The 26,822-nt window shown below is 41.3% G+C and overlaps 1 protein-coding gene across 2 annotated transcripts in view; it reads left to right on the top strand.

The window, feature by feature from the left end:
* RPAP2 (RNA polymerase II associated protein 2) overlaps positions 1 to 26,822 on the top strand; it is a 78,876-nt gene that overhangs the window by 38,882 nt on the left and 13,172 nt on the right. For both annotated transcript variants that reach the window (XM_075833213.1, XM_075833212.1), the window contains one exon: positions 7,486 to 7,554. In XM_075833213.1, the coding sequence (XP_075689328.1) occupies positions 7,486 to 7,554 (69 nt within the window). The remainder of the gene's footprint in view (positions 1 to 7,485; positions 7,555 to 26,822) is intronic.

Genomic DNA, 26,822 nt, shown 5'->3' with positions numbered 1-26,822 from the left:
GTTTTAGTCCACTCTGTACAGATGAGAAGACGCTCTAAGGAGATCTCCGAAGACATTTTAGTACAGTTCTAGTTCACTCTCAGCAAGGTCCCATCGTGCCTGTACGCTTTTGTTACCAAAACTGAGATGTCACATTATTCTCAGGAGAATGTCTCTCTATCAGACCACTATGCAAGCTAAAAGGTAAATCATTTGCTTCACTTGGGTTATCAGATATAGGACCTGGCTGACTGGTACGTGTCGCGGCTATAGAGTGAAACTCCACCTTTGATTACAGGGGTTTGGAACTAATCTAATTTTATATGACAACGTTTCAGCACGTCAAGTACTTGTAGTATTTATGGTGTTTAACCCCTTAATGGCATGTCACATACAGTTACTTCGATGCAGCTAATCACTTAGGGTGTCAGCTGTATATTACTGCTGGCACCCTGTTGTAACGGCCAGGACCGGAGCTAGCTCTGGTCCCCAGCATTAACCCCTTAGATGCCACGCTCAAAAGCAACAGCAGAATCTAGGTCGTTTCTAGCCCATCCGCACACAGTTACTCGAGTTCTTCCAAGTATGGCAATACCCCATATGTGACCCAAAACTGCTGTTTGGCACATGGCAGGGATCAAATTGGAAGGAGCGCCATTTGGCTTTTGGAGCATAGATTTTGCTGGATAGTTGTTCAGGCACCATGTCGCATTTGCAGAGCTCTCTTACGTACGAGTAGAAGTAGAAAGCCCCGAGAAGTGACCTCGTTTTGGAAACTACACCCCTCGTGGTATTTAGACTAGGGGATTAAAGGCCTGAAGCTCTGATTTCTATTCTAATACACTGCACTACCTATGTAGTGCAGTGTATTAAAGCTGTCAATGTCACTCTGACAGCAAGCCTATTAGGCCCTGCCTCCAGGCACTTTTGGGGGTTTCCACTTTTTTGGTCCCTCAGGGGCTTTGCAAATGTGACATGGCACCTGAAAACCAGTCCAGCAAAACTTGAGCTCTAAAAGCCAAATGACGCTTCTTCGCTTCTTGGCCCTGCCGTGTATCCAAGTAGCAGTTTATAACCACATATGAGGTATTGCTGTAATCGGTGGAAATTGCTTTTCAAATGTTGGGGTGCTTTTTCTCCTTTATTCCTCCTAAAAATTCAAAATTTCTAAGTTTTATCAGAAAAATTTAGATTTTACAGCCTAATTCCACTAAATTCAGAAAAACTATGGGGTAAAAATTCTCACTATACCCCTCAATAAATTCCTTGAGGGGTGTAGTTTGTTACATGGTAGGGCTGGATGATTATGACTTAAATCAAAATCCTGATTAATTGAACATGTAACCTCGATTACGATTAAAGGGTAAAGGGTGGGAGTTCAAAAAAAAATAAAAAATCACTAGAAATACTTGTTTCATATATAAATAAAGCTAATGCAATACTTTTTATGTGTATTTTGTGCTCTCTTTTTCACGCTCTTCTCTAGTCAGCCCTTTCCTACAATACCTAGATTGCAATCTGGCCCTCCCACTACAGCTCTTAGCACTTTTCATCCACACCCAGTACACCTCTTTAGCCCGATCGATCCCCGCCAAGACTCACACTGCTCGGACACTTTCCTAAATGACGGATGTGCCGTGCAGCAGGTATATGGTCCAGCTGCCTTTTTAGTTTTTGCGCATGCGTTGTCTTGAAGCAGCGCTAGAGTCGGGCATATGTACTTGACGTCAATAATGCACAAGCGTTAGCGGGTGAAACGAGGTGGCAAAGATCATGAGGGCAAAGAGTGGCTCATGGCTTACATGCCTGTCTTTTTCTGTAAGGCAACTGGCTACAGTTGAAGACCTCCTCCACTGATTTGTCTGGAATAGACCATGCACAATAAACCCCTACCCTTATCTGGCAACTAAAAATGGAAGGGATAGGAAGAAATGAACAGACTGTTTGTCTGGGCAAGTTATTCTTTTTGTTTGCTTCTAATTCACTTTGAGGTTTACTCTTCTGAACTCTTTTGTTCTGGAAATCATTGGTCTGAGATCTCAGACAAAGTGATCTTTTCACATTTTTCTACATCAGAAGATCATTTTGACTGTGTTTCCCCTTTATATTTAGGTGAATCATTTGCTCAGGACATAGTTTTGTACATCTTAATTTTCTGGGTTATTTTTAGGTTTCCTGTAAATCTCAAGTTTCTTATCTTTCAAGTATGTGTTTGACACCTCCAATCTGTTGTTAAATCAGATATAACATTAGTTGTAAAGATGCAGTAATTGCACACCTCCCAACTTTCAAGGGACCACCGATGCAACATGCAAAGCTACAGATCTAGCCGTGCCCAATCCCCACCCATACACACCCAGTACAGCCCACACAGTATCATGGTTCCCCATTGTATAATGTCCCACACTGTATAATGCCCCAAAGCTGCACCAACACCGTATAATGCCCCCATAATGGCCTCCACACAGTATAATGCCCCCATAGTGGCACACTAGGGTTGTCACGATACCAGAATTTGGACTTGGATACCGATACTATGAGTAGTATTGCGATTCTCGAAACCAAAGCGATACTTTTCCGGCAATAAAAAAAAAATAATAATAATAATAATTCTCCCATTTTCTGATGTGCGGCACATGGTATGAATTTTAAACATCCATGTGCCTCATATTAATAGTAATTAAACCCATCATGTTTCATAGTCCTAATGGACAACATTGGGTTAATGTGTAAGGTACATGATGGGGTTAATTACTATTAATGTGAGGCACATGGAGGTTCAAAATTCATAATACCTCGTGCCTCACATTAATAAGTGAAAGAAAGCTGTTATATATATGTATATATATATATATCACTCACACACACACACACACACACACACACACACACACACAGTACACATCATAGATAAGACGATAAATTTGTTGTGCAGGGTATTATCATGACGATACCAAATGTGTATTTTATGTATTTAGACTTATTTTAATGTTTATTGTAGAAAATGTGTATTTAATGTCCTGGTATATAGCCTGTGTACTGTGTTGGAACGGGGCTGCGGCTGTGTAATACAGCCATTGCCCCGCTCCTGATCATACGCGCACACTTGTTGTGCCCGCCCGGTTAGCATGATGTGATGTGGCCGACGCTGCACAAATAAGAGGCAGGCACTGAAGACAGATAACATGGTGTTTTGCAGTTCAGCGTCGGCCACATCGCATTATGCTACTGACTAAATTCATGTGTTACAATACTAAGCTGTGTGGGTATCGAAATACATGAATATATGGTATTGAACCGTTGAGGGTGCACAACATCTAAATAGTATCGATATTTTGATGCATCGTGCAACCCTACTCCACACAGTATACTGTCCCCATAGCTGCCCCCATACAGTGCAGGAGATCTCTCTTGCTCTCCGGTCTGTGCTATGAGTGGCTTGGCGCAAACAGGCATGATGTCATTGCGTCGCGCCAGTCTGTGCCGAGTCGCTCACGACCAGCGTTATACAGTGAATGGTAAAGAAGGGTGTTGACTGCCCCCTCCTTCACCATTGGATTCAACTGTATATGTGTCCTGAGGATGCAGATACAGTTGAAACCGGGACATACCACCGGCCACCCGGGACAGAGGGAAACCGCCCGAAATCTCGGACGGTTTGGAGGTATGTAATTAAAATCCAAATGTATACACAAATCGTGTCACTGTAATGCTAATAGCTGTTATCTTGTCCAGTTTCCCCACATGTCAAGAAAGAGTGACATAAGTGCAGGATCAGACTACACATTGTTTGTTTGTAGTCTGTTACCATGGAGGCACAGTACATAGAAAGCTGTATACACAAAATCATAGGGTATTTTTAAGAATACGATTTGCAAAATTGCTTAATTTTTGTTTGCAACGGTGGACATAACCTTTTAAAGGAGAAAACCAGAAGCATTTCAAACATGGAAGGGGAAACCAGGAAAATGATCTTGTGATATGTTTGAGTCTGTGATCTTGGCCCACTTCTGATTTCCAGTATAAAAGGGAAACCTAACCCTTTTCACATTGCTGAAAAATCTGACACAACATTTTAAGCAAAATTTATTTTCAAGTATCAAATCTTTGAACTGTGCCATAGGGATTTAAAGGCTATGTATGCCTTTTTGGAATCATTTTTGTTTTGTCAATAAAAATGTCTATCCATGTGTTTTGTGCAACTTTCTAAATACTTTTTTTATTAAAAAATTATTTTTACTCTTTGAGATACAGCTGCTGTGTATCCTGTATACAGAGCCACTGTATCTAGTGCTGAAACGTGTATCCGTCAGGGTTAAAAAAATAAGCCACGCATGTTTGAAAAAGTACGGCAGACGCTTTAGAAAATTGGCACAAATACATTAATAAATCTTCCCCTTTTATGGTTCTTTTTAAAGCGATGTATTTTTTTTTTTGTTTGCACGTAGTTAGCATGGGATAACAGTACAAAAAGTCACACTAGGAACTTGCCTCTTACAGGTGGGAATTTTGTATCGCACTCCCTCTCTAGCAGCATATTAATGGCAGTGACCAGTGTTGGGAGCTTGCCAATCAATAAGAACATTGACTAGAAGTTAATAGACACAAATATCTGCAGCTACTACGGTTTGTGTACATGGACATCGCCTCCCCATGCTTCAATCAATAGCTCGACATCTAGCACAGCACTCGCTGCTCCTCAGCCTGTTTGTTGGCGTTTCCCCAGATGAATCCGGCCTGTCTCTATCACTTATCTTCAGCCTGGCAGATTTACAGCATTGTCACATGAGCGAAGACTGTCAGCATGATTCCTGCCAGCATATCACCGCAGATATCATTCTCACTACAGCAAGCCTGCATTGACGGGCGTCCCTTTATAGGGTCAGCTTCATGGTGTGAATAGTTACTCTTTATCACCTTGTTTGTGGTGTAGATAGAACTAGCAAAATTGCTGTAATGTCCACAATGTGCAAGTAAAAGTATATTTCCAGCAAGGTACTGCTTTTAAAACGGGATTAAGTGCCTGTTCACATCAGCGTTTGGCTTCCGTTCAGCTTTCCGTACATCTGGCGGAAAGGTTGAACGGAAACTTTCACTTCCGTTTGCATTACCATTGATTTCAATGGCAATGCTTCCATTTCAGTTTGTATTAGTTCTGTAAAGTTTAAAAAAAAATTCCGGAAACAATAGTGCTGTTTAACGGAAACCTTTATGGAACGGAAACAAACTGAAACGGAAGCATTCGCATTGAAATCCATGGTAATTCAAACGGAAGTGATAGTTTCCATTCTTCTGTTCCTCTGACGTAAAGACTGAACGGAACCAGAACGCTCATGTGAACAGGCCCTAAATCATTGCATTAATTTAAAGGGAAACAGTCACGTTGAAAATGCAGTCCTGATCTGCAGGTAGCATGTTCTAGAGCAGGAGGAGCTGAGCGTTTTTGATAAATAGTCATGTGGGAAAAGACTTATTATAACTTAATTTATAGATCTAAATCCCTGCTCTCTATGGGTTTGAGAGTCAATTGGGCGGTCTCACTCAATGATTGACAACCTTGCCAGTATGGGCAACCGTACAGATATAGCTGTCAGTCACTAAGTAGGACTGCCCACTGGACTCCTAAGCATAGAGAGATGATTTAGATCTATAAATTATAAGTTATAATAAGTCTTTTTTTCACAAAACTATATATCCATCTGCGAAGCTCCTCCTGCGCTCTAACTTGCTGCCTTTAGATAGGAGTGCATTTTTTAAATAAGTTCTCTTTTAAGGTGGCTCCCCAACTTTAAAAAATTGTGTTGATTTAACTTCGCAGTAAAGCGAACTCCCAATGTTAACTAAGCAATTTCAATTGTTACATACACCAATCAGCCATAACATTAAAACCACCTACCTAATATTGCGTAGGTCCCCCCACCCCCAATGCCGCCAAAACAGTTCTGTCCTTTTGAGGCATGGACACCACGAGACCTCTAGATTTGTCCTGTGGTGAATTTTTTTTCATATTCTCCAAACCAGTCCTGGACGATATTTGCGGTGTGGCAGGGGCATTATCCTGCTGAAAGAGGCCACTGCCTTTAGGGAATACTGTAAGGCTGGGTTCACACAACCTATTTTCAGGCGTAAACGAGGAGTATTATGCCTCGTTTTACGTCTGAAAATAGGGCTACAATACGTCGGCAAACATCTGCCCATTCATTTGAATGGGTTTGCCGACGACCTGTAATTTACGCGTCGTCGTTTGACAGCTGTCAAACGACGACGCGTAAAAATACAGCCTCGTCAAAGAAGTGCAGGACACTTCTTTCAGACGTAATTTGAGCCGTTCTTCATTGAAGTCAATGAAGCACAGCTCAAAATTTACGGCTGTCAGAGAAGCCTCGCAAAATGCGAGGAGGAGCTTTTACGTCTGAAACGAGGCAGCTGTTTTCTCCTGAAAACAGTCTGTCTTTTCAGACGTAAAAGCCTGCTACCGTGTGCACATACCCTTACCATGAAGAAGTGTACTTGGTCTGCAACAATGTTTAGGTAGGTGGTACGTGTCAAAGTTACATCCACCATTGTCCAGAGCATTACAATGCCTCTGCTGGCTTGTCTTCTACCCATAGTGGCCAAAAAAAGAAAAAGTTGGCCCCACCACAACTAATATGTAAATCATTGTGCTGGTCCGCATGTAAAAAAAGTAACATATCCATATTCACTATGAAAACACGCATTACAGACGTAACCTCTTCAATCTTTACTTAATATTTATTGTATCACAATGAGATGAAAAAATACTTTTTTCTTTTTAAATTAACTAAAAAAAACAACAAACACAAACACGTGCCTAACCTAGCCCTAGTTTGGGTTATAAAACATCCCACGCTAGGGGAGGCAAATAACCAACCATAGAAAACTTGATGCTTTTAACATGCACAATGATAAAACAAATACAATTATTGACTCTTCAAGGCACTGCAAACAGAGAAATAACAAGAAAACAATGATAATTGTATAGAAGATGATTAGGTTTCTGGGGAACCAAATAAAATATCAATTATTACCATGTGGAGAAAAAGTCCAGAAGGCCAAAATCTGAAAATGCAGTATCAAAAAAAAAATTTTTGGCCAAAGAAAGCTTTGGAAAACCACTGAACAAGCATGTTCGACATCCTATGACTTCATGTGGGTTAAGGAACCCCACACGTATCGCCATACTATGAGGAGTGTATATATAAGATGGGGAATCCCCTTGCATGCCTTTTTATACAGTATTTAAAAATGTCCTGTGCCATGTTCAGATAAGGGCTTGTTGATTCTCACTTGTGGTTTTAACCCTATGTCCATCCCTTAATCATAACTGTTCCTAAAAACCAGCACACGTTTCTTAAGAACAAAAAAATGTCAGCACAAGCCGGCTTCACAGTCCTTTTATTATGTATGTTACTAATAGAAATGTATTCCATTAGCAATCTAGCTTCTGTATCGATAACTTTTACATTTTTAATTTTTTTGTTTCAGATTTACAAATAAGAATATTACTCACGCAGTTCCTGAATGGTCAATAATTGCCATTGTCCTGCTATCTGTGTAAGTATTTATGATTGTCGCAATGCACAAAACATTTCAAGCACCTTGTATAATATTACATGACATAAATTAGATCTCCACTTACACAATTGCATAAAGCAAAGCATCCAAGTAGTCACAACATTAGAATGATTACCTCCGATATCTGATATTTTTTTTATTTTTATTTTTGCATCTGTTTTCTGCAAATATCGTAGTCAGACATTTATTTGTTTTTGTTTCTTGTATTTCATGTAAAGGGTATGTACACCTTTTGCAACTTTTCAATACAAATAAAGAATAAAGTAATTTTGCTAATTATTTTTATTAAAGGCAACCTGTCTTTTTGAAAATGTAGACCTATTTACGGGCAGCATGTTTTAGAGTAGGATTAGGTTGACTATATATTCTTGTAGCAATAGATTCAGTATGACTAGTAATTTATCTCTGCCCATTGAAAGCCTAGTAATCCAGTGGGTTGTCCTAATCACTGATAGACCGCTATCTCTGTAGTCACACTCATACAATGAAGGCTGTCAATCAATATATAGGACCGCCGACTGGACTCCTAAGCCAAGAATAAGTAGAGGTTTAAATAAATAACTTACAGGTCATGATGAATCTTTTGCTACACAAGTATCATCCACAAGTATCATCCACTTCTCTTCAGAACGCCCAGCTTCTGGCAGTGCAGACACAGCGTGTTCTCGAGAGATCACGCTGTGTCGTCACTCACAGGTCCTGCATCGTGTCAGACGAGCGGGGACACATCGGCACCAGAGGCTACAGATAATTCTGCAGCAGCATCGGCGTTTGCAGGTAAGTAGCTACATCGACTTACCTGCTAACGCCGATGCTGCTGCAGAATCAACTGAAGCCTCTGGTGCCGATGTGCCCGACACGATGCAGGACCTGTGAGTGACGTCACAGATCTGCACTGCCAGAAGCTGGGCGTTCTGAAGAGAAGTGGATGATACTTCTCATCAGAACGCCCAGCTAGTAAAAGTATTAAAAACGCCCCGATGTACGCACATAATACACGCCCAGTTGGACTTTTACTGTAAACACACCCACTTGGACTTTTGCAAGCCTCATTTGCATAACTACAAAAATGGTCATAACTTGGCCAAAAATGCTCGTTTTTTAAAAATAAAAACGTTACTGTAATCTACATTGCAGCGCCGATCTGCTGCAATAGCAGATAGGGGCTGCAAAATCTGGTGACAGAGCCTCTTTAAACAAGGCCCCAAGCAAATTTTTTTTTTTTTGCAGTGGTAAAGTTTTTGTTCCCTGTTAACAAACCTTAGAGGGGTATTTTATCAAAGGCAAACCCTTTAATATGAGCTGCTGCTACCCCCAGAGACTCCCCAGCAAACTTTTTCTTTTTGCATGTGGAAGATGCAGCCAGCTGCACATTTCCCCTACAACAGCCGCCAGGGCCCGCTGCTTGTTAGCGTCTCCGATAAAGACAACCCCGTTTGAAAACTGGAAAAATGCAAGCCGCAATTTATTTATTTTTTGCTTTTTCTAGTTGTATTTTATTTAACAGTTTTATTTAATATTCTCAGTGACTGGTGAACTGTGAATCTTATGTAATCGATACAAGTAAGCCAATAATTTATACATGGATATCATACGTTTGCTAGGGTAATATTTAATACCTGTAAGTAACTTTTTGTTCCTGATCTATATGAGACATCCGTACTTGCTATGTATGACTTGACCTATCCAATTTGTTGGTATTTCTTCTGTTTAAATACAAAAATATTTCATACTAGTTAAATTTCAACATTCACACAACTACACAAGATCCATATCTTCAATTACAGACATTTAAAGTAAATGTACCACTGTTACTTTTGCCTCTTGTTGTGGGTTTTATGAGTCATTTGAGCCTCTAGGGCAAGGAGGTACTTTGGAGACTTTCACAGGTCAAGGAACGTTGTGGTCCAACATTGTAGCATCCTTGGCACAGCACTTAATATATTTTGATATTGCTGCAGTCTGACACATTGTTCTATATTCACTGTCCCAAGGAAGTCCATACTAGTAGGTATTAGCGCAGGCTTCAACGAGCCCTACATCTGTGTCACTCCGTCAGATACTGCTCAAATGATTCATTAAATCAGAACACAGAAAGTAACTTTACTTGAATGCTTTGGCATCAATATTTTATTAGCTATAAGAACAAATCTTTTGTCATTTTTATTATATGCTCTTTTGGTTGAATTGGTGATTTGTGAAACAGATCTTATGAATTTTTTAGTCTTTCGATGCATTTAAAAAAAAAAAAAATGAAATAAAAAATAAACCACGACAATAACGGTGCATTCGTAGATACCACTAACTGTGTAAAGCTGGTCACAGACATATTGACGTCACTCTAAGTAAAGGAGATAGTTAAACGGATTTGCGCCAAATTTATTAAGAGATGCAGGCCTCTTAAGAAAATTGGTGCATTTTGAACTATCTCACAGTCCGAAATTAAAATCCACGTCTACTATGACTCGGCATAGAATTGCACCAAAATTTGCACAATTTCTACAAATGTTTCCTAATAAATGTGGCTTAAAGGGGTATTCCCATCTCTGACATTGATGGCATACCCACAGTATATGCCATAAATGACCTATAGATGCAGGTCCCACCTCTTGGAACCAGACCCATCTCTAGAACAGGGCCCCCTCACCCCCATCCTGCATTCTCTGTTCAGCCACTGAGTGTTCAGCCACTGAGTTATGAAGTGGCCAGGATATATGGAAACAGCCAAGCTCGCTGAAATACACTGTTTCCGTAACTTCCGTAGAAGTGAATGTGACTTACAGAACGCTAGCTACGCTGTTTCCGTAACTCTGTTGCTGCAGAAACGGAGTAGCATGTTGTGCTACACGATGCTTCTAAGGGAGTTATGAAAACAGTGTAGCTTAGCGAGCACGGCTGTTTCTGTAGCTCCCGATCCCCTTGTGACTCAGTGGTGGAAGAGCAGCAGGAGACGGTAGAATGGGGGTTAGGGGGCCTCATTCTAGAAATGTATGTGGTTCCCAGATGTGGAACCCACATCTATTGGACATTTTATGGCATATCCTGTAAATATGCCATACTTGTCCGAGATGGGAATACTCCTTTAAATAACATCTCTTCGTAGACCATGGCCACTTTTCACGTCACTTTACACATTATGTTCCCCACAGTTTATGCAATAAATGTGGGACATAATGTCCAGTCCTTAAAATTTCAAATCTACCATTTGCCACTAATCCCACGTGACTACATTAACTAATAACCTCTCAAAGGACATTTAAACAGATTCGATTTCTAGAGTCCGGTTTAAAAGATATTTTCACTTTTTGAACCATTTTTTGTTCCAATATATCTCAACTGAATACCGTTTTGTGTCTACAACATCTCTGAAGACCTATAAAGGCAGTAAAGGTGGTTTTACACAGGCAGATCTCGCCCGTGTTTAACCACCTTTTTCGAGCGCTCACAATACATCTTGTTGATCGGTGCTTGTTTGCTCCATTCACAAGGAGTGACAGTCGTTACTACAATCGTGCTTTTCCATGTATTTGCATCACGTCGGCAGCTCATCTCTCTGTTTACACAGAGAGTTGTGCTGCCGACTAACAACCATTTTTTTGGCCACATAAAAGATGCAATCAGCCGATGAATGAGTGTTTGCGTGTTCATCGGGTGATCTTTGCCCTGTTGCTCGTTCACCCAATATTTGGCCCATGTGAAAGGGCCTTAACACATGAGTGCATGAACTGACTACACAGGGTTTGTTTGTAGTCTGTAACTATGGAGATACAGGTCTATCTATAACCTAATTTGTCATCCATATAATGGCTCTCAAGTTAATAGATAACATGAGTATTGTTTTCAGGTAATAACTCATCTTCAAAACATCCTATCGAGGTGACAAATGTAATTGTTAACAAATTAAAAGTTATATACATAAACCAGTATAGTGCAGAAGTATAAGAAGTGTTACAAACCTCAAAACCTGGCATAAAAATCTTAGAGGCCTACTAGTGTTGGAGAGGATATAGATATGCAAAAGAGGGAACTGTATGTTACCCACAACCCAGTAAAGTTGATGGTTGTGCAAAAGGGAAGCATTTGGGTATGCATCACGTATAGGCACACGTTGACAGTGACTCAGTAACAATATTCAATTTTGATTAATAATCTAACCACAGCCAGTGGGATGTCCACATTTCCCAGCAAATCACAGCAATTACTTTGTTCAGTAAAATAAATTGCTGCCAAGAATATATTATTTATCTTATTGTAGATGAAAAAAAGTGATTAAACGAATATAAAAATATTTTTTTTGCCGAGCTGTACTGCCAGGATGTCGTTAGTAAGAGATCACCAGTGCCATCATAAATTGATGTGGCCTACAGTGTCTTTGAAAATTTTATTGACTACACAAAGGGCTATCGGGTAACCTCCAATTTGGCAGAGAGGAAGGGGATCACTAAATTTTAGACTATCCATAGTTTGTTGACATCACCCCAATGCAGGAGTTTGTAGATATCATATCTACACCTCCTTGGTGCCAGTGCATACCCGTGCATTTCCTATTTGATTTCTGAGTCTTGAACCATATGATGACTTCTACAGTTTGCACAACATTCAAGAACATAGATATGGATTTGGTGCAACAAAATGTGCAGCGTTGACTAACTTTTGTCAGATGACGGTCGGTGGGATTCAGCTGAGATGTTTTTTTTCAATGGGCAGTGACAGAAAGTAGAAAAACATAAATCACTTAAAGGGGTTATCTCATTACAGACATGCCCTTTACTAAGGAAGCCACAATCCATCTCCTGAGGACCCTACAATCCGGTAAATTGGCCAGCGGAAGGCACGGCCAACCAGACATTTACCCTACAGGGCAAATGTAGTATTACATGGTGGGCATTCAGATGAACGGTCATCCATGTAATAGGTGGATGATCGAAATCCCAAGAACATATCCAGGGGTCTTCTCTTCCTGCACTACAGCGTTGCAAGGGAAGGTGTTGGGGGAGGCTGAGAAATGCTTTGCACTCCTGTCCCTGGATTTAGAAGCGATGTATTTTCTTGTTTTATCTATTAGTGTTGAGTGTATATATATAGTTAGATATATAGATAGATAGATGTTGTTTTGTTATGCTGTAAATGTGGTTTAAAGGTTCCTGTATTTACTTTTTTTATATTTTCATATTATTTACTGGGTATCCACAGATTTATTTATTTTTTGTTCTTAAATTGATTTAAAAAATAAAGGCTAAGACCTAGGTATCATTATATCATTAGTCAAAGCTGAAATCCCAGGCAGCCCACTTCAGGTTTGCCTTCTTTAGTTTATACCCCAGATGTGTGCTAATGGAAGCTTTCAACATTTTCCCAGAGAAATGTCTTGTTAGATTCTATTTATCTGAACTGGCTGCTGCCAGTGAACTGTGGTCAGTCATTCCTGCAGTAACAGCAGGGCAGGTAACGCTGTGTCCTCTAAAAGCTTGTGAGAGCATTTCCAAATGTTCAGGGAGCAAAAGCATCAGCTCTGGGAGCCGGTATTTAAACAGTCAGAAAATGACCATAATCGCTTTTCAATCGTGCAACCACTTGCGAGTAAATATGTCATGCCAAGATACTCTAGGGTGCAAATATGGCAGGCAGCAACTAAATTAAATCTCATGTTAAGCGCTTCTTGATTATATTAATATGTCGTTTTCTATTGAAAAAATGGCTTCACGAATGGCTGAAATTGTCACACCACTCCCCTGGTTTCCTTGGTGGACCTCTGTTAATGCAGAATCATAAGTCTCTGTGATTTATCAAAGACATTGGTGAGATATTGCTAGGAAATGCAAGTGATGTCTGATCGGTGGATGAGTCCAACCACTGTGACCAGCACAATCTCCATTATTATAATTATTGCCTATCTATGTGGCTGCCGATGGGAGACAAAGTGGCATAAAACGTTCCTAGCGCTGATGCCACTATGTCGTAGCAATCATCAGGGGTCACAGTGCTCAGTCCCTACCTATCGTAGGGATATGACTCCATAAGACAATCCTTTTAAAAGTTTAAAAACATTTTTTATATCTTGATATAATCACTTGAAGTTACAGGCCCAAAGACTTTGACGACATGTCCCCTTCTGATTCCTATCAGATGACGCATCTTTCCATATTGCCCGTCGTTAGGACATACTTGGCTGTGCCCCTATCAATGCCTGTGCCATATGCCAGTATATTATTCATTAAAAATGTAGGTCAAAGTGTTCATTCCTTAATGGGATTAAAAAAATTTAGAAAAAAAAATAGTGTCGATACGTTTGTTTAATAATTAATAAAAACAATAGCACAAACAAAATGTATTATTTTTGAATGTATCTATTTATTACATATATTTGACACCATGGCAACTAATTAACACAGATTTGGTATCCATAACACTTTAATAACCCAAACAATAAATTGAACTTGTAATTTAGGTTGAACAGTTAAAAAAAAATGAACCTAAAAATGAATGGAGGAATTGCCTTTTTGTTTTCAAAATCAAATGAATGTGTACCTAATATGTACATCAAAATGACACCTAAATAAAAACAAACTACAATTTGTCCTACCAGAAAAGAAAGGCCTCACACAACTACGTCAATAAAGAAGTATGGCTGTCAGACAATTTTGGCTTTCAGGGGGCAACGTTTTACATTTTTGCATCTCTGAATTCTGTGTCCTTAAAGGGGCTGTCTGGTTTTAAAAAGCTATTTCAAATGACCTATTAGGTCATTCTGAGTTAATCGAGGGAGGTTTACTTGGTAATGGAAGCTCATCTGTTCGCCAGGGTGGAGCACTGCTGCAAAACACGCCTCTCACTTTGGGGGACCCGTCAGTTCATTGATTTTAATGACAAATGTGTAATACAAAATTTCATCCGGTGGTGCTGCAGGGATAATGAATACTTGCTGTCAGGTGTATCATTGTGGGTTCCTTTTAACAAAAAGGGACTGTCCAAAGCAGATTAAACTCTTTTAAGGGGTTAAAATTGACCCAAGAACTGAGCTTTACTAACAAAAAAAAGACGTAGCGGTTTGGCAATGTTTTATTGTCTTATTTTCAGCAATGTGTGTGTGTGTGTGTGTGTGTGTGTGTGTGTGCGCGCGCGCGCGCGCTCCTCAAGCCTGAGTTTTGATTTGCACTATTATTATTTTTTTACACTAGGATTACATCTCCGTTTTATCATGGAAACTGATCCAATCAAATAATTTTATCTGTAACTAAATATTACTCATCCAGTACTTGATATCAATTCTCGTCTTGTTGAATGTGAGTTATATTTCCTCCATAGCAAGACTGATAACATCTACTGTGTAAATAGGTTATTTGCACAGTACATCTTTTCTGGTATTGTTTCCTTCACAAACACAGACAGAGAGAACATATTTAGTCTACTTATAATAGCCCAATGTGTTAGATAAATATATAATATAGGGACGAGAGTGAGAATATGATGGCAGGGAAATTAAGACTAATGTTACATTTTCATGGCCCAAGAATGGTTGCCTGAGGGATTGCTGTCCATATACATTAAAATATTGGTTGATCCGACCAAAAATGGCGACCTGCATCTAATGTGCCATCTTGATCTCAATGGAATAAGGAAAATATTACAGCCGGTTAAGAGAAAAATGGAGCAACAAATACACTAAATAATATGAACAGCTCAACTACTACTGGCTCAACCTTTGAGAAATGTCATCCGATCCTGCATCCACCGACAGTCTAATGTGTATGGGAGCAGCTCAACTATCACTGGATGTCAGCTGTCGTGGGCAAGAAGGATCGGACATGTTGGATTTCAGCATGCCCATTCCTTTATTCCCCCAGAAGATAAGGTGCCTGCCAGCGGCTTAAAGAGGCTCTGTCACCAGATTTTGCAACCCCTATCTGCTATTGCAGCAGATAGGCGCTGCAATGTAGATTACAGTAACGTTTTTATTTTTAAAAAACGAGCATTTTTGGCCAAGTTATGACTATTTTTGTATTTATGCAAATGAGGCTTGCAAAAGTACAACTGGGCGTGTTTACAGTAAAAGTCCAACTGGGCGTGTATTATGTGCGTACATCGGGGCATTTTTACTTCTTTTACTAGCTGGGCGTTAGGAATGGGAGTGTATGATGCTGACGAATCAGCATCATGCACTTCTGTTCGTTAACACCCAGCTTCTGGCAGTGCAGACACACAGCGTGTTCTCGAGAGATCACGCTGTGACGTCACTCACTTCCAGCCCCAGGTCCTGCATTGTGTCGGCCACATCGGCACCAGAGGCTACAGTTGATTCTGCAGCAGCATCAGCGTTTGCAGGTAAGTAGCTACATCGATTTACCTGCAAACGCCGATGCTGCTGCAGAATCAACTGTAGCCTCTGGTGCCGATGTGTCCTCGCTCGTCCGACACGATGCAGGACCTGGGGCAGGAAGTGAGTGACGACACAGCGTGATCTCTCGAGAACACGCTATGTGTCTGCACTGCCAGAAGCTGGGCGTTCTGAAGAGAAGTGGAGTAAAGTAGTAAACACGCCCCGATGTACGCACATAATACACGCCCAGTTGGACTTTTACTTTAAACACGCCCAGTTGGACTTTAGAAAGCCTCATTTGCATAAATACAAAAATGGTCATAACTTGGCCAAAAATGCTCGTTTTTAAAAAATAAAAACGTTACTGTAATCTACATTGCAGCGCCGATCTGCTGCAATAGCAGATAGGGGTTGCAAAATCTGGTGACAGAGCCGCTTTAAGTCAAATGCTTGTTCACCCAATAGCTATTTCTGCCTGCATGCGTATGGTGGCCATAAGCATGCACACTCCGTTCAGACAAGCATGCATGTTTATTTCAATGGGAAGACGTGAATATGCCGCTACCAGACACCTTTGCTGTCGACTTATCTCCTGCGCAAACTAAAGAACAGCCATGTTGAAATCCAACATGACCGATTCCTTTTCCCCCCGACATCGCAAGAAATTCGGGAGGTTCCCATATACATAAGATTTCCAGATGAAACCCAAGTAGAACCCGACACTTGTTACATTAATGGAAATTTATTACCTCATTTTTTTTACTAAATAAAAAGACATAACTTTTTTTATGTTTTGGATTTCCTAATATGTTTATTTAGTTCTATTTTCTTAACATGGCTATGGGAGAAACATTAGTCATAAAAAAATTCATTGACTTCTGTGGAAGAGTATTGTGGGCATGACGTGCTGAAGTCACTGTGCAGCGTGGGGTGAAAGGGAGGAGAAGCCGCGCTGTGTCCATCACCTCTTGTCAATGTTGTGGCCGTCTATTATCTGCCTCTGGCTTTAAGATAAAGGTGTAATGTTTTATTTTAATTTTGACCGTTCATTTAATATACTAATCTTCACTTCACAAGAATTATTATCGAACACAATATTTCCCTTTTAAACAATGTGTTATCAATACTTGATATTCAGTAGTGCCCCGTAGGCACAGTAGTGTTTTGCCCCAAAAGTTCTCTAGTGTAACTGCTGACCGGTAGGGGAGTGCGCTTACACATAATGAGCATTAAATAATTTAACCGCTAAGACTTTATTTTTACAACCATTTAATATTTCTCCATCTTCACCTCTATATCATGGAGTGCCTTCTGTAGTTTATTTTACATAATTTTGTTATCTCTGTGCTAGGCAGCTGTTGTCTATTACATGAAAGTACAAATGAAAGGCATTGCCAGGCAGGTGCAAATAATCTACAGGGCAATTCACAATAAATAAAGCGCAAAGAGCAAGAAGTCTCCATTATTATCAATAATGGTCAGGAGACTATTAGGGTGATCGGAAGAGATAGAATATACACTTAGGTTGTCTTTTATATAGCAGTGTCACCTGTTAATGGGATTCTATTCTAATATATCGGCTCCATTGATGTGAAGGCGGCTGAGCTGCAAAAAAAAACTCTGTGTGAACTGGGCCTTAGTAATCATTTTTTTTTTTTTTTTAATGTATTTTATTATTTATTTTTTATTTATACTTTTCATTTTCCTTTCCTTGGATTTTTTGTTTGTATACAGTCATAATGCTGTTATAGAAAATTTGGGATTCTGTTCCCTTTATAATTTGGGCATACACTTCATGTTTATTTCTAGTAAGATTTTACTGTTCCCTAGGAAATATTAATCTCTGTTTATAACTTCGAATAATCTATTAATCTGAGTAACAAATATTCCGCTAGCTGCATTTTAGCCGACACATGTCGATGCCTCTAAGATAGGGTTTGAATTTGTAAATTAAATATTAATGTGATGTAATGGAAAAGGCAGCTCTCCAGAGGTTGTGTTTTTACATCTTGATCACATTTGCTGGATTGCAGAGAGTTGCTGGTGTCAGAGGGAGATGGAGTATGTTTAGAAGCAAGTTATAGAGCAGATAAATTGTGTTACATGCTGGTATCATATTCTGGTTTTCGATATGACCGTGTTATATCCATAGCTGTTTGAGGGGATAATGAACGCCAGGAGCAGGTGACAGACATAGGTTGGGTTTTGTATAAACCCGTGTAATAAGGACTGCACCTACAGGCTTTTTTATGGTATGTCTGTTGGAAATTTGTGTTGCAGAAGCATATTGCAATGTTGTGTCAAATAATTGACAATAGATTGTACATGTTTAAGCTTTATTCACATAAAAGTGGATAACCACTTTAAGGGGTATCCCAGAATTAATGAAAAATTAAAGAAAAACAGACCAATAAAATAGCGCATGACAATATCTTTCTAAGAAAGCTAGAACCAGCCCTGCATCTTACATGAATACAAAGATCTCCCCATTCATTGCTCTGCTAGATTTTCTTCAGGCTGGCAGCTCAGGGGGCGTGTCCTTTCTGCTGCAGCTCCTCCCCCTCCCTATCATAGCTTGTATAGGAAGATACTTCTGTTTCTCTGCCTCCTCTCTAGGAGAAGCTTTACAAATGCCTACTATTACATGATTTTTAAAAGAGGGAGAGCCCAGACTTATATACCTGAAGAAGAGGGATAGCCTGCAGCTTACATAGAGTGAGAGAACGAGCAGGCGAGAGGAGAACTTAATGCTATATGCAGGCTCTCTCCTCATCCAAACAAACTGCTGGCTCTCCTGTGTGTTTCTTACCGTGTGAGTCTCCATCCACACTACAAGCTGTGTTTCTGAATGAAAGTTTCTTCACTACTTCTTTACTGACCAGCAGAGAAGGCATTTTCTATTGGCTGGTGGCAGCTGGAGAGTGAAACTAAGCATGTGCATCTTCCCTCAATCAGATCCGTAGAGGACGTGCACATTACTATACAGATTGAGCACCAGGGGGCGCCATTATAATGAAGTAAGGGGAATATTTTGTAACTGGGAATTATATTACTAAAACATTTAATACTGGGACAACCCTTTTAAAGAGGTACTGTTGCTATCACTGGGTTATTTAAATATGGACATGACTGTGATACCCTTATATAGTTATATTAGTGGGTACAATTCAATCCACTAAACTGGCCCCCATAGTGTCTAACATGGGCTGAGCACGTCCCAGTTCGGTGCAGTCACGTGATTTCTGTGTTGTTGAGAAGAATCATTTGGTTCTGTCAATGACTAATAAGAAGCAGTGACGTCACTATAACATGTCAGAAGTTTGAAAGTTTAGTTACCCTTTAACAGATCTTAAAAATTGTGACGATTTGAAACACAATGTATATGACAAAAGTTGCATAATTTTCCCCATACAAAAGTTTTTATTTCAGAAAATCAAAAAATCTGACTTATTTTGGCTGGTCGGGCATATTTAATATTCAAAATTACTGTGAGGATTGATGTTTAACTACTATTGTACATACTACTAAATATGTCCTTCGCAAATTGAGTCATAGGTGTACAGCAGTCAGGAAGGACGGGTCAGATTTGGATGGTTTTTACTAGTTGATTTGGCATCGAAAAGGACTAATTTACACATACAGTAGTTATTGGTAATATTACAACCAAATGTGAGAGTGATTGCTTAATTGTAAATGACCAAAATATAAATAAGTACCAGAATAAAATAATTTATTTCCAAGGTATCCCAGTCCGATATTGCTGCCAATTCAATATTTTCATACTGATGATTGACCAGTACTATTTTCTTACAAAATATTGCTTGAGATATCTGGTGCAGGCTCTTGAACTTCGCCAGCTGTTGCCAAAAAAAACTTTAAAGTCACACTCTGCAATTAATTTATAATACCAAGCATCCATTCTTTCAACACACACAAAAATTTGGTTGTCGGAAAACGTGGTGAGGGAACTTGACAAATCTGAAAAAAGTCGTTTTTTCAATGCAATTACTCCAGGTAAATGTGATAATTGCATTTATAAAGCTGCCCCATTATTTGTACCAAGTACTACCACTAAATCTCATCCGGTGCATGGAATTACAGACCATGTTTAGTTATCCAGTGCTCACTAACAAGAAAAAGGTAAGTTGAAAGTAAAAGCACATCTATGTACAGAAGGTTTTAGGAAATATTTCTGCAAAATATAAAAATGTTTTTGTTTTTTATGATCTGGATAGCAGTAAAGAGAAGATGTGGTTGGCATGTGTTCAGCCTTTTTTATTTTCTCTACAAAGTACACAAATAAAAAAAAGTTAAATTTGTCCATTTAAAGGGAAGCTCCAACAAAACTGAGTTCCTCATTGTAATTGTTTGTTAGGGAGTCCTTTTGAATAATTATTTGGCGCTACCATTTGTTAAGCAGCTGCTCAGATATGTTTAGGCCGTTGCATAGCAAGGTTGACAGCGGTCTACAGGTGATGTTAAAATCCAAAGCTTTAATTCATCGCTATAAAACTTTCCTAGGAGGGACGCTTCTTTCGATCCAAAAGGGTTCTTCGCTATCTTTGATGTCTCAATTCTCTTGATCTATCTAAACAAATTTTACGTTGCAAATGATGCTATACTGTAGTTTACAAACTGTTTTCACAGAACAGATAAGATGATTCCATAAATAAACCAAAGCATTTGGTTAACACATTTGTTCTATGTGAGTGCAGAATAGTACGGAGACCAGCCTGCTCTCCTATTGGCTAAATGGCAAAATATTTTTTTTGGGCCGTTTTGGATAATAGGAGCAATTAAAGTATACACTCGAAATATTAACTGGACCAAGTCTGCTCTGATGCCACTTGACACAGTGAATATTGTAGATACTGGAGTGGGACTCCGGATTCCGATAGTCTCTGAATTTACGTATCTAGGGGTTAAGGTGACGGCTAGGGTCCAAGACTACATGTCTTTGAATGTTTCACCACTGCTGCTCAAGGTGAAACATAAGGTGGATGCCTGGAACAGGCTCCAGCTCTCTGCTCTGGGGAGGACTAACCTAATCAAGATGATCCTTATGCCTCAAGTTTTATACATTCTTCATAACTCCCCAGTATGGATACCTAAGCACTGGTTCAGACGATTGCACAATCTCTTTCGGGATCTGGTCTGGAAAAAAGGGGTTCCAAGGATTAAATTGGAGAAATTGCAATTGCCCAAAGACGAAGGGGGGGTCGTGCTGCCAAATGCCTGGATATATTACCTGGCTGCCCAGAGCCAACAATTTAAGGGATGGGAGGACACAGAGACTTGGGGTTTCAGTGCATGTTTATTGTCATATATGGGGGGAGGACACAACCCACTAGAGAGTCTGGAAGCACATACCTTTAAGAGATTGGCGAGTGCTAAACCAATGTTACTCCTGATCCATAAAATATGGTGGCAATGCAAACAGATCCTGGGAGTGGGAATGTGCACCAAATATACTCCCCTATGGCATAATCCGGTCCTGTGGGAATTATACCAATTAGAGGGCATGCAAAAATGGGAGTTGGCAGGGGTTAGACGAATACAACACTTGTATGATGATAACGGGTTGAGATCATTTCAGCAGTTGAAAGACCTATTTCCACTAGAGCACAATATGTTCTATCAATATTTGCAGATCCGTCATGCCCTACAGGCGCAGGCGCATGTGGTGGACCTGACGGTCTGTGCTCTTGGGGTCCTGGAATATGTGGGAAGGGCTGATACGACCAAAGGCCTGATCTCAATGGCGTACAGGAGCTTACTGTCCAAACACCTGGGAAACCCAATGGTGCTGGTAAAAGCGAAATGGGAACAGGATGTTGGTCCATTGACTGAGGAGGAGTGGGAGGAGATATTAGCGTCCACATGTCACTTATCACTCAGTCTGGCGCAGAGGAGATCCCAACTCTTTCTGATACATAGTGTGTATCGCACCCCGTGGGTATTAAAACAGATGGGTATTAGAGCAGATGCTAAATGTCCTAGGTGCACGGAAGAGAAGGCGGATATACTGCATATGTTTTGGTCATGTGAGGCTCTGAAGACCCTATGGGGGGAAATATTGGATCTGATAAAGCTGGTGTATGGTCGGGAATTGGCGGCAGACCCTAAAGTTATGTTGTTGGGAGCGGTGGGAGAATTGGAGAGTGACAGAATGGCAAACCTGGCAATTGCCAAGATATTATATCAGACAAGGAAATGCATTGCTAAACACTGGCTGGATGAGGAGCCACCAGGGATGAGGGAAATTGTAGGAATGTTGAACTATAATATCCTGATGGAGCATAAGATATTTTCTAAAAGGGGCACGGAAAAAAAATTTGAGAAACAATGGAGCAGATGGATGGCATGTCCTGAGGTGTTGTCACCTGAACTGAGCAGAATAAGGGCGAGAGTCATCTGAGGAACTGGAGGTGATAGAGTCTGGAGCAAAAAGGGGTGGTGGGGAAAACTTGATAAGAGAAATGTGCTCTGACCAGGAATGGTACTAGAAACAAAGGGCGGAGATATAGTGGGGGGCCGTGCGGGGAGGGGGGGAAGGGGGGAAGTTGGGGATTTCCTGATATGCTGTCACTATTGTATACGATGTTGGAAAATTGAAATGTGAATGTTACTATGTTATTTCTTTTCTGTGTTCGTATCAATAAAATTGGTTTGATTTAAAAAAGTATACACTCGACTGCACATGGTTAAAATGGCTCGTTGAAGGGACAGTGTGAAACAGGGCAAATAGAATTTCCTTGATGGAAGAGACGACCAGGCGTAAAATCCTCATGCAGTGACGGATTGACACTGAAGAATGCACCTGAAAGGATCGAGTGCCCTGTTGCAGGGAGAGAGGAGCTGGTCGGAAATGAGAATCCCGGCCTGGGCTGTGTTGACAATTTTAAAAGGTATATATTTTTGAAAAAAATATATATTAAAAATGGATATAAGAAAGCGCTAGTCGAAGGATAGGCAGAGTAATAATAATGGGTGGATTTATTTTGCAAAGAAGGGCAACGCGTTTCAACACAGAACCTGCGTCTTCATCAGGCCAAAAATAGGCCTATCCGGTTTATCTTGCACTATGTGGCGCTGTATACGTTTTTTTTCTTCCCAGACACCACTTGGCTGTGTTGAAACACATGCCCAGAAAAAACAGACATTGCGAGGGGGACGGGAAGGACTAGGGATGGTTGATGATCTGGCCAAAGCGAACAAGGTGTGTTGACTGACCTTAAAGGTGCCTTTTACCATATTGCCATCCAGGTATGGAAAGGCCACAAGAGTCAAGAAGGGCCCTGATGAAGGAGGGCACCTTCGAGTAGACTCATGGAGCCATTGACAATCCAAATGAAAGAGCCACTAATTGGTAATTGTCATGGTCTGTGGGTAAGTGGACCCACTAGGCCGCACCGCCGTAGCGGGGAGGTAGCTGGCCAAGCAACGGAGCACCCAATCAAATACAAAGTACCGCACTAGGGTACCTGAATAGTCCAGACAGTGGCCGAGGCTTTAGCACGGATGAAGGTGGGTGCAGCAGGTTGCGGATGACACTGGACGTGGAAGAAGGCAGCAGTAGGACACGACTCCAACACTAACGGGCTCAGGAACAAGGACACCGCACGGGATACAGGTAGCAGGGCACGGGAAACGATGGGAACAGGATAACACTAAGGGACCATTTGCAAGAGTGACACGGGAATACTAACAACGCTCAGGCAATGAGCAAAGGGGCAAGGCCCTTCTTCTAGTCCAGAGGAATCTGATGATTCCCATGTGCGCACGCTGGCCCTTTAAGGCCTACGGGACACAGTGGACTGGAGCGGGAGTGAGCACTGGCGTCTCCTATGAAGGAAATGCGGGCTCACAGATCCATGGCTGCGGCCGCTGGGGGGGGGTAAGTAATCCCGAAGGTCCGCGGCCATGGACGCTACAGTAATGGCAGGATCAGATTATAAAGCGAAGAAATCCCTGATGGGATGCACAGATGGGGATGCGTAGATATGAGTATTTGATATCCACTGAAGACAGAAACTCCCCCCTACTCAATGGATGCGATCACTGATTGCATTGATTCCCTCTGGAAATGTCAAACTTTGACAATGGTTTAGGCACTTCAGATCCAAGTTTGGGCATACCGTTTCCTCTTTCTTTGGAATGACTTAGAGATTGAAATGAAACTCTTTAAACTTTTCCTGTGGAAGAACTGGGATAATTACTCCCTGGGATAGAAGAGACTGAACAGTAATAAAACAGGCAGAAGCCTTGAGGGAAGTCTCGGAAGAACTGATTGATTGGAAGAATTGGTCTTGGGGCATAGAAGAAAATTCTAACCTGGATTTTGTAGCCTGTTGAGACTACCTTGCGTAGCCAGGCATCAGAGACACGGGAGAGCTAGAAGTCCCAAAAGGGAAGAAGTTGCCCACACCGAGCAGATTCGAGTGGGGTCTATCATTCATGCAGGGCTAGTTCTGACAGGGTCGGCCTTGGAATGTTGAGGGCGGGAGCACCAGGAGGGATGTGGTTTTAAAGAAGGCCTCTTCTTTTGGTCTTACAGGTTTTGCGTCCTGGAAGAAGGGCACAGACTGGAGAAGTGCCGAAAGGACTGAAACAGAGCAACACTCTTCCTGACTGGGCCAGAGTGATGGACCTGCTTTGGGGTAGATTAGAGGTCTTGCAGAATTTATCTGTAAAGACCTCTTGGAGACTGCATCCTCAGACCAGCACTTAAGCCAGAGTCTCCTGCAAATTGCGACCTAGGGAGCTGAGGAACGAACTAGTAACCTAGATGCATCTAGTGAGGCCAAGCAGAAGTACTTCCCTGTGTGATAAAGGTGGTGGGCAATATCCACCAGTTCCTCAGAGCTGCACCAGAAAGTATGCCTTGACGAAGCGGTCTGGCCCATTCAGTAGCGGCTCTACTCTACTAAGACAGGTTTCGCAAAGTATTCCATCTTGCAGTCACGATGATCCTGGAAGGAGGAAACGTCAGCCATAAGTGGTGTTTTTAGCCAGGCAAGAGACCGGTGGTTCTAATGCCAAGAATGTTGACCATTTGTTCAACAAATCTTCTGGAAATGGATACATGACATGTAGGCTTTTTTAGCTTTGAAAACTTTTACTCCTTGGAGACAACTTCCTCAAACTCCGAGTGAGAAGGAAAACATTTTGACGGGCACCTAAGGGTAAATCTCTCTCGGGAGGTGGAAGACCTGGACTTTTAAGATGTCTCGCAGAGCCACAATGAGGCTGTCGACCATAAACGAAAGTTTGGACATCTGTCTGCGTCCAAATCAGAATCGGATGCCCTATGCTCAGCGGTCCTCATCCCAGAGGAGACATGGCGTACTCCAATCATACACTTGCCCCATTCCACTCCCAGGAGTCCAGCAGGGTCAACCCTTCAGAGTGCCTCCATTTGGAGACAGAGGGGGCCCGGAATTGAGTTAGTGGACTGGCGGGTAAAAAGAGAGTAGGAGCTCAGCTGTGCCTCTTTAACTTCTAGAGGTAGGTTAGTCAACCGTGAGGTAAGAACGCACTGCTCTTCCCCTTATAGTGGGGTAACAGCGTAATCACGTCAACCCTGTAATTCCAACCTAAAAGGGAAAAAACTAAAAAAGAGTAGATGGGCCTGCCAAACATGTAGGTCTACCTCTGGTAAACAATTGGCTAATACTAGTAGGCTCAGTGTTCTACAGGTGGGGCTAACGCTTTTTAAAAAAAAAAATTGGTGTCTACCTCCTAGTGGCAGCAGCTATACCCTGAGGTCGTCACCTGCGTCCGACAAGGACGAGAAATATATACAAGCCAACAGTCTTTCTGGACCGTTTAATTCTTCTGCCACTGTCCGTGTGCTCTTCTCTCCACTAGTGGCTCCACTCCTTGAAGCTAATTCTGGGCCACTCCTTTCTGTCTCTCTGGTGGCTGGTGCTGACCACGGATGCCAGTTTACTCGTGTGGGGGGTCTTCCAAGACCTAACAGTTGAAGGTGTGTATTTCTTCCTGAAGTCCACCCTCCTGATCCAGCAGGAGAACCAAGCTATTCTCCTCTCTCTCTCTAACACTGGACCTGTCTCCTGTCAGGCCATCCAGTCGGGATTCAGATTGACAATGCCACACCGGTCGCCACTAAGCCAGTAGCAGCATCTTTCGGCAGTCCACGTTCCATGCATAGACCACTTAATCTCTGACTTCCTCAGCCGAAACGTATAGTCCCAAGGGAGTGGGCCCTTTGTTCTGAAGTGTTAAGAGAAATTTGCTCCAGATGGGATCACCTGCACGTGGACCCCATGTCTTCCAGATTGAGTCATCAGATTCTGTAGTGCTCGCGGTGGATGCACTGGTCATTTCATAACATCTTTTCTCCACTCCAACTTTTGCCTTGCATTTTAATAAAAATGTAATGCAAAACTCGTCTCCGTGATTCTTCTCACCCCAGATTGGCCCCGTCGGGTCTGGTACGCCGACCTTCTCTCAGGAACCTCTCTTACACCAGAATTTTAGCATCTCTTTGTTTAATAGCATAGCTGTTGATGCCACCGCATTCTTAAGGCTAGAAAGCCATCTTCCTCTCGGATCTACCATAGAACCTGCCCCGAATGAAGCCGGAACGGTCAAACCCATGGTCAGACTAATTACTTGCTGTGCTGCGTGCGGATTATTTTAGATGTGCTTGTAAACGTTTTACCCTTGGGAGTATAATTAAAAACCTTACCTTACTGTAACACTATCTTGCTTTGCTGCTCTATGTATTATTGATATGTAAAGGTCCATTACATACTGCTGTTGGGAGTGAAAAACATGTGGAAGAAAACATCTATATGGAACCATAAGTTCCAGCAGGGCTACAAAGCGCAACACATTTATTGCTGTACTCTTCCCTGTGATGTTGGAGTCCAGATCATTATAAAAATCAGAAGAAGGTTGGAAG

Source organism: Rhinoderma darwinii, chromosome 7 (genome assembly GCF_050947455.1).
Source record: "Rhinoderma darwinii isolate aRhiDar2 chromosome 7, aRhiDar2.hap1, whole genome shotgun sequence".
Taxonomy (NCBI): domain Eukaryota; kingdom Metazoa; phylum Chordata; class Amphibia; order Anura; family Rhinodermatidae; genus Rhinoderma; species Rhinoderma darwinii.
The sequence above is the reverse complement of the archived record's forward strand: the minus strand, read 5'-3'. Positions and strand labels throughout refer to the sequence as shown.